This window comes from Ixodes scapularis, unplaced genomic scaffold, assembly GCF_016920785.2.
Source record: "Ixodes scapularis isolate PalLabHiFi unplaced genomic scaffold, ASM1692078v2 PGA_scaffold3__209_contigs__length_174095766, whole genome shotgun sequence".
Classification (NCBI taxonomy): Eukaryota; Metazoa; Arthropoda; class Arachnida; order Ixodida; family Ixodidae; genus Ixodes; species Ixodes scapularis.
The window spans coordinates 117,288,337-117,297,548 of NW_024609868.1; the positions used below are offsets into that span (position 1 = coordinate 117,288,337).

At 40.3% G+C, this 9,212-nt stretch overlaps 1 protein-coding gene across 1 annotated transcript; it reads right to left on the reverse strand.

Annotated features, from left to right (window-relative positions):
* Nucleotides 1-712: 712 nt before the first annotated feature.
* LOC8039524 (cytochrome P450 3A24) lies at nt 713-6,228 on the reverse strand. Its single transcript, XM_002413469.5, has 3 exons — nt 6,023-6,228; nt 3,521-3,729; nt 713-2,170 (listed from the first exon to the last, which is right to left on the reverse strand). Exons 1-3 carry the CDS (start codon nt 6,207-6,209, stop codon nt 1,241-1,243), a joined length of 1,326 nt encoding a protein of 441 aa, XP_002413514.3. The 5' UTR covers nt 6,210-6,228; the 3' UTR covers nt 713-1,240.
* Between the last annotated feature and the right edge of the window lie 2,984 nt (nt 6,229-9,212).

A 9,212-nucleotide genomic window follows, 5' to 3' on the forward strand; every position in this document is an offset into this window, starting at 1 on the left:
AAAAAAAACAGCGGTCGCCGCAACTACAAGGGGAACCATTGCTGTTGTCGTCAGCAGCCAGCTGTCCATCTTCGGGACTGTTGTTTTCTCTCCTAAAAGTATATATTTCAAGCCTTCAAATTACAGGAGGAATTCAGTAAACGTGGATGTGTGTGGCAATGTCGGATGTCTGATAGCGCTGGTGCCGCTACGCCGTTTGTACGAAAAAAAGATGAAGTCAGTTTGACAGAAAAGTCAAACTGACTTCTCGCAAGCACATGGGCCTTCAGCCCATGTGTTTGCGAGAAGCTGAGGCGAGACTTGAGACCAAGAGAGGGAAAGAGAGGGATAGAGAAAGGAAGAGAGGGAGAAAGAGAAAGCGAGAGACAGAGAGAAATAATGAGCGAGACTGATGCAGAAAAGTATAAACGGCTGCCGGCGCTCGACGCCGCACGGGAACTCGTTTTGCTCAAGACGACCTGCAAAGAGAGCTACGAACTATTAGGAGAGTAGCATGCCGGATCAGGAGAGCACATCAAAGTATTTCTCGCCACTCAATTAAGAGAAAAAAATAGACTGCGGAACGCCCTTTGCTTTATCCTATCTCTGGCGCTTTATCAACTAAATTTAGCTTTCCGGGGATCGAGATGCTTGGCACTCTTGCGAATTCGCAGATTCAATGCATACAATTAACATACCTGTTTTTTTTTTTTTTTTCAGCTCAGAACAGTGGTGAAGGCGTTCAACGCACACGAGTGTTTATTTTGCAACTTGCTGTTACAACACATAAAAAAACGTATTTTTTTAACAAAGTTCAATGCAGTGTGATTTTAAGGTGAGGAATGTTGGTCTCTACACTGACATTTTTCTATTTACTGACAAATTTTGCGGATGCTACAAAGAGACAGTCCATTGCTGAAGCTAACATTTCTTACTGGCGATTTCTTAAAGCAAGAAAAAAAAACCGGTAGACACTAATCGTTGCATCAAATTTTTCATTTATTTGGTGATAGCTTTCTGTAAAAAAAGGAAGCAAGCTAAACTATGTCAGTATAATTTTTTACGATTTGTATATTCATGAAACATGCACGTTCTATGTCAATAAATCTACTACAACTGTAAATTGTCATAACATTCATAAAAATCTTTGGATGAAACAATGTTAATCCAACATAAAATATAAAGTTGTAACAAATTTTTAAATATATACGTAACACAAAACGCTAGCAGTATACTTTATACTGCAAAATCTGTCTGTTTTTTATCGTTGCTGCAACTTAACACAAATAGGACTTTTTGGATGAAGTACTACAGTAGGCACGGAAAACTTTAGCGGATCTTGCGTTTGCTCGCACGGGAAGACCTTGTATTTTCTCACAATTTTACAGATGGCCAGTTTAAGTTCAAGAAGCGCAAATCGCTTTCCGATGCACATTCTTGGCCCGATTCCGAACGGCAGATACGCGGCAGAATTGCGCGACTTCTCTCCGTCGAACCTTTTCGGATCAAATCTCTGAGGGTCTGGCCACAACTCGGGATCGTGGTGGATGTGCCACACGGGCACAATGACATTGACGCCTGCAGGAAAGAGCTGTCCCATCACCATTGTATCTTCTTTGCAGCGCCGGCTAGTAAACATCACTACGGGTGGATACATACGCAATGTTTCACATATCACCATGTCCAGATACTTCAGCTGCTGAAGCCCGTCGTAGGTCAGCTCGGCGTCTCCTGGAAACGTCTTTTGGATCTCGTCGAAGACAAGCTCCTGTTCTTCAGGATACTTTGCCAGCAGGTGCATGACGAAACTCAGAGACGATGCGGTGGTGTCGAAGCCGGCGGCCAGAAATATAAAGCAGTTGGCCAGGAGATGTCGGTCCTCTATGGCCTTAGCTCGTTTCTTGAAATCGACGTTAGCATCTTCGCTGCCAGTTTGAGCATCTAACATCAGTTGCAGCATGTCGTTTGCACGTGGGCTCTGCCCGCTTTGACGCAGCTCCAGTACTTTGAGAATCTTGTCGCTGATATGCGTAATCATCTTGAAGTAGCTGGAGTATAGGAAGATCCGTTCCATCGCTTTGCGGAGCGCTGGAAAGCGAACCGCGCTCAGAATTAAGAAATTATCTGAGTCGTTGAATATCCTTTGTACCGCCAATAGAAGCGGGTCAGAAGGATTTCGTTGGCAGTCCACCTGAAAGCAATAAAATAAAATACAGCGGTTAAATAGCCGTGCTGTATTTGTTTCAAGTTTGGCTAATATGCTCAGTCCTCCCATCTACAATGGGATGTTTGTAAGTGCAGACGCAGCCATTGATAGATTTATGGAGTATCGATTTGTCTAGATTTATATATATATATATATATATATATATATATATATATATATATATATATATATATATATATAATTATCAAGCAAAACAACAACAAAGAAACCTGATAATAGCATGCCGGCCAGGCAGCATTAGCGGATTCTTGTGGTAATAAAATTTACTTTCTAAAAATCGGTGTCAACTGGTAGAGCACGAAAGCCTTAGAGACGCTTCTCCATTCTTGCTATTCGCTTAGCTTGGATCGCAATAACCTTCATTGCTGCTGTGCCATTAAATTCCTAATTATCAGTATTTCTATTCGCACCATGCATTATAAATATGAGGAGATGATGTTGTACTTTGCTGTGTAGGACACATATATCACCATTTTTTTAAAATCACTTGCATGACTAAGCCGCCTAGCTCATCGTAAGGAATTTTGGTTACACATTCATTTTATTAGTATAAAAACAAATATGTGTGCCTCTTGGCAACTTTGAATACATCGTAAATTTACAAGAAGCTACTGAGTAAATATTCACAGACATTCATATTTCTTCTATCTCAGTGTAGGCTTTTACGGAAATAGAAAAGGTGCCAACTAAGCAATTTATTAAAAAGCTTAGTCCTCTATGCTATGGAAAGCCTTCCTAATCACAATAGATAGTTTTGCAAAGGTCTGTAGTTTGAATCATTGTAAGTTCCAAAACAAAGTACGAGAGTCTTCCCATTTCATTTATATTTATCTATTTTTCTTTTTGTCCATTTATCTATTTTTCATTTTTGAGCAGTGCAAGTGAGATATTTCCTTTAAAAGAAATTAACTCCCAAATCGCACCCCATCGCCTAAGAAACAAGATATTGCTGCCACTCCAGTTCATATCGTCATCAATGACCATGCCATTGAGAGCACCAGCAGTTCCCGATAAAAACAACTAACCAATTAAAACGGCCGTGGCCGTTAAATATGACTAAACCTGATATTCCTAAAATGCTAATGACAAAGGTCCATAATGTGCGTGCAATTCATTGCACGTTTTCCTCGTTTGTAGACTGGCGTTTTTGTTGTTGCATTGGTGAATAAGTTAGCTTTTTTCAAAGATTCTCATATATGTATCAGTCGCGACTACTCCCCCATTCTTGTCATTCCCCCCCCCATGCAATGCATCAATAGTTGCTTTTGGGGTCAATAAATGAAATGAAGGGTTAAGAATATTTTCCAACAATACCTGCCACGCGAACGCAGACTTGGTAATCACGTCCAGCGAAAGTCCTTTCGACACCTTGGTCATATCTACTATACATCCTCTTTCCGCATAATCGTCCAGGATTTCTAACATTTCGTCGGCGCACCGCCGAATAATTTCTGTAACCGCCTTCAGTTTGACAGAAGTGAAGATGGGATTCAGCACAGTGCGAACTCTTTTCCACTCATCACCTGCGCAAAAAAAAAGAAACAGCATAAAAGGAACATTGAAAGACCGTAGAACAAAAAATACAAAGCAGTCTAATAAAACACACGCACAAGTAAATTAAAAGACCCGGATGATCCGAAGTGGCAACGTGTATCTTTTCCTAAGTATTTTGTTTTCTCACAGCTTTATGATTGTTCTTACCTGCAACAACTTTGAGACCCCTATTTTATAAACTGATCATTGGAATGTTGCTTTCTCCTTATTCGTGATCGAAAAAACTACGCAATGCGGTACTGGGGCTGGGGGAGTAGCTCTGAAGGATATAAAAATACATAAATATAGGGTGGTCCAAGACACCAGGCTCGATCTAAAATGGACCGTAAAAATCGACGCCTGCACGTAGCCATCTAAATTTTCGTCGTTTTTTTTTTTTTTATGTAAAATTACAAAGCTTAGTTTTTTTTTAGTAAAACATAGGGCCAAGAAACTTGCCAGGGTTTACGGCGGGCGGCTACCCAGACGACCAAGCCCAGAAGCCTTTGGCGTTCGTATTGATAGATGGCGTCGGGAGCAGCGTCTGAAGGTGCAGCCGACTAGCGAAAGAAAGCAGACGACACGCAGACGAAATCCGTTAGCAGCAAAAGCGCCGCCATTATGCAGACGCGTTTTTTTACTTTAAGTTTTGCTTTTATTCTTTGAATATATTTTTTAACCGAAGGTACATTTCAAAAAGATTATGTTCATTTTAATAAACCACGGTGGTCGCGAGCCGTCCCGATAAGGAAGTAGCGCCATCTATCAATACGAACACCAAACACACCCCGCTACTGAAGCCCTGTCGTCTGCGTCGCTGCCCACCGTAGACCCTGACAAGTTTCTTGGTCTTATTTTTTACAGAAAGAGAGCTACGCTTTGTAATTTTCGAAGAAAAGCCCGACCTGTAAAATGCACCTTTGACGAAAAGTTTAGACTGCTACGTGCAGGCGTCGATATTTACGATCCAGTTTAGATCGAGCGTGGAGACTTGAACCACCCTACATATATATAAACTGTGAAATGCAGGGTTGATGCTTAAAACAAACTTGTGAGTCAGATGATGGGGAGTTAGCATGGCCTGCCTTAGATGCTGTTCATGAATAGTAGTAATTGTAGCTTGGTTGGTATATATTGTATCAAAAGAATATTTGCATCCTGCAAATTGGCAAGGAGTTTTCCAAGTCAACTTGCATGCTATGCTTGTACTTTTCGTTAATTCGGTCCAAGCTGGAGTTTTCCTCTGTTGTTTAGAACGGTATTGGGCGTACGAGTCAAGTAATGGTAGAAACTAAAGTGCTAGTGTTTTGTTAGAGTTTTCTTTTATGATTTTTATACGGAGCGTACGGTTTATTAAAAATATAGGAACATCTCGGAACAATAAAACTGTCATAGATTTACTTTAAAAATACATCCAATATTTTTGTATAAGTGAATTCATTCAATATTCAATTGCCCTATTTTATTTATATTCACATTCTAAGGCAAGTTTTTTAAAGTATGACTAACTCTTTTTTTTATAAAGCCATCTCAATTAGCCCCATGAACGCAAACAACACCTGTATAGCATCCTCGCTGCAGCGGGTATTAGCGCTTTTAACTCAAGTTTTTTAGCATTCACGCTGTTTCTGACTAACTTGTAATCTCACCGTTTGCGCATCATTAGTCAGGCATCAGCTGCTCATGATCACAAAAAATAAACGAATGAATGACTTCATGAATAAAAGTGTTGCCTTCCTAATGCATTTTCAAAGGAAGTCTTTTTTTTACAAATACAAACTTATACTATACCTTATTCCCCATGTCAATAGTTTTGCATTATATGAAATCCATACCCTGTCTCCTGAACTCTCGCTCTCTTGCCGATATATTCAATAGCAATATCTTCCTCAACAATTTACCGAAGTGTTTTCTACTACCTTACTTAAATCATGCCATTAATGAATAGTTTTTGATGGTACAGCTTGATTAGACAACAATATGTTCGTTAAGCTAAAGGAGCGCGTCTTCCTTTCCTTAGATACGTATCTTCTCAGACTTTTTGCATCATTTGTTCCTTTTAGTGTGATGGCTGTTCCTTATTTCTTCGTTGAGGCTGAATATGCCAGTGTGTATGCATAGAGGAATCTCTGTCTACAAAATCTGATACTATTTCAACAAAATATTGTGACCTGACGAATCGGGGTAACATTGTCCTGTCTCTAAATATAAATTGTAGATGTAGGTAAACAAAGACATCAAGGGTATATCTGAATTTTAGAAGCAGCGATAAGAGTAACTTACCAGACAATCCTACAAGTGAACTTCCAAACGGCTCAATGCTAACGATCAGGGAAGGCCGATTGCAGACGACGTTGTCCTCTTTGACGAAGCACTGCTTGATCATTTCCAAGTCCGTGATCGCCACATAAGGAATTTCTCCCACGTAGTAACCAAACATATTGCCGTGCTTCTCGATCCAGTGCTCCATTACCTTGGTAGTCACAGAGAAACAAATGTATTAGTTGGAAAATCATCTTGATTTGTTTCAAACCACTATTTATCAAATTAGATGCCAGTTTGGGTAAATTATAGAATAAGAAAATAGATGGTGCTATGGATAGTTTGGCAGCCTTAAAATGGCGCCGGCTACTCCAAAGACTAACTTATATATGTAGAAGGCACTTCAGCAAAATTTGAGAATAAGGAACAAAAAATACACTCCAAGTAAAGAAATGATTTCACCAGAATGGCTTTGTCGACCGCGGCGGGACCAGTGTATACAAATGAAGAGTGATAATCTGCAAGCTATTAAGTAAAGCCCATGAATTTTCCATGTTTAAATAAACACCTTATCTGGTACGTCCCAAATGAGGACTTGGTGCCAATCGTCAAAATATCCTTACTTATTCAGTGGAAGCCAGGAATCTAAAATTCCTCTCTTCTTTTCAATGATGAATTCACGCGGTCTAGAGGCCGCCAATACCGAATCTACAGCAGAGTGCTAAAAGCTGCAAACATGATGAGACAGAACAGTGAGGCACGCTTTGACGACGTGATCCTTAGGTAAGGTTATACTGGCAGTTCTTTCCGTGAAGAGTTGCGGCCCGCAAACTCTGCGTAGGCCGACATCACTTACTCAATTATTTATTTTTAGGAACTTTTAGTTTACCTATAGTTATATCACCAGTTGTGCCATGTTTGAACAACGAGCAACAATATCCAATTGAAATGTCTTAAGTAAAACACATTTAAAATAATAATTAGTAAATTTCAAGGAATTAATGTCATTTCACTTTACACTCATAACGTGACGTCCGCCACGGTCTATTATATAAATGATGAGGAAGTAGTCACGTGTTTACCTCGAGTGCCCTTTTTTAAATTGTTCACAGTCTTTGGGGAAACAGCCGTTATGTATAACATTTGTAACCTAAAACATTTTACACATGACATAGTGCTATCCGCTGTTTTAGTTTAGTCAAACCTCTAAAGATATGAATGAGAAGAGTAATTAGTGCACAATGGTTACTCCGAGAAGATAATGAATTGTTTTTTTAATATTTATAAAGAATGGAAATTAAATTAAAAAAGCATGGAAGTTCTTAAAGTTAATACAGTAAAATCATGTTTTTTTTTTCTCAACATGAACGTGATAATTGCTCTGGTTAAAGTAGTTTTCTAATACAAGAAACTTTTGAACTCGCTCTGCATTAAAAATGATTCTACACAAACCTTCTTGCGAGACAATGCAGTTTTATCTTGACGTGCCACTTGCCAGTGAAGCTAAAATGGGAAAATTCCTAATCCTGCTCAGTGGAATAATCCGTTCTTTACACACCGCTGATATTATTCGACAGTGAAGCTACGTGCTAGTAGGACGAATCATCCGAGGATATTACACCACGTGATCACGCTTCTGCGTATAGTCCCACAATGAGCACTGGGTCAGGTGATAGAAGGCAAAACTTCGGGACTATTCTTACGGGCCCAATAATTTGAAGAGGCTTTGGAACCGTGTATATATAGTTAGGCGGACCCACTTTCTAATGCCCAACTACTAAAACTCCATATACACAGGAGACACTTCAAATGGTTTAACGAACGGAGAACAAAGATCTGCCAAAAATTCCGAATCGGGGTGCCAAGTCTCTGGTTAAGCCAAAACATGCCACATATAAATGTGGGACCTAGTGCAGAGGCTCATAGTGCTTTTGCACTATTGAAATGAAATTCTGGTATCCTCCAGTCTTACCCGTCCCTCTCGAGATCGATTGAGATATAGCTCATAAAATAGTTCCTGCAATGAGGCTCCGAAGGTGTGTTTTTCTATAGCGACTTTTTGTGTTCACCTGCTCGAGGTGCAAATGCTTTTTAGAGACTATGCGCATAAGAGAAACCTTTACAGCGATATCTTTTGATATAAAGCTTATAGCAATTACTTAAAAAAAGAGTTTACGGGTTTAACGTATTAATGTTATTCGATACAGGTCTATGACGTTTTTTTTTTTTATTGAGAGTATATTCATCTACAATAGACCTTTTATTCACCAGGCGAGAGTGGCACCTATTTTACCACCGACTAGCGACGTCGTCGACTAAAAAGATCACGTGGCGAGCGATAGTCACCGCTAAGTGAGCATTTGGCATTCACCGGTATTGTTTAGGGCCTAGTCGTCCCGCGCGACTAAGAAGTCGACTAACAAATCTTAGTCATGGGGTAGGGCTAGTTTAGCCAGTGTTTAGCGGGTGACAAGCGGCTCATCGCCATGGCCGACTCGTATCCCCACTGACCGCCCAGCGCAAACGAAGCAATTACTGTCTCGGAACGCTGGGGGACACATCTTAAAAGAATTGGAGGAGCAAGTATTGTGTAAAGAGCCATGTTCAACGGTCAGAGAGACCACTAAAGAGATCTCAGAAGGGCGCTGGATGACGAGAAAAAGACGCATTTACGGGCGCTTCCATATTTGTTTATGTCGCTGGCAATGCGGCTTCCGTGTTTCTCCCTGGCGTTTTTTTTTTTGTTTTTTTTAAATTTTTCTTTGTAAAACTCTGTCTCGGACAACATGTCTCGCATTGTAAGTTTCTTTTTTCCTGGTAAACATTTAAAGCGTAGTTTTAATACGATAAAATACCCATTTACGCAGTGGCATTTAAGTTTGCATATGCGTGACCTATCTTTTTATGTCACTTCCGCTTGTTAGTTCTGACTAGATAGTCACCCACTCGTTTCGCGCTTGTGAATACCTCAGAACATAATCGCTTGTTAGTCGCGGATTTCTCGTTTAGCTGGCGACTACTTAGTCGTGCTACTAACCTTGAAACGGCGCTAGTTAGTCGCGCCTGGTGAATACACGTGCACGTGGCGAGCGATAGTCACCGCTAAGTGAGCGCTTGGTATTCACCGGTCGTGTTTAGGGCTATAGTCGCCCCTCGCGACTAAGAAGTCGACTAACAAATCTTAGTCATGGGGCAGGGCTAGTTTATAGCC

What these genes read in the sequence shown, in the direction of transcription:
- LOC8039524 (XM_002413469.5), bottom strand. Translation starts at nt 6,209, where the DNA reads ATGGAGCACTGGATCGAGAAGCACGGCAATATGTTTGGTTACTACGTG. An exon ending in TTCACTTGTAGGATTGTCTG is followed by an intron (nt 3,730 to 6,022) that starts GTAAGTTACTCT and finishes TTTTTTGCGCAG; the next exon opens with GTGATGAGTGGAAAAGAGTT. An exon ending in AGTCTGCGTTCGCGTGGCAG is followed by an intron (nt 2,171 to 3,520) that starts GTATTGTTGGAA and finishes TATTGCTTTCAG; the next exon opens with GTGGACTGCCAACGAAATCC.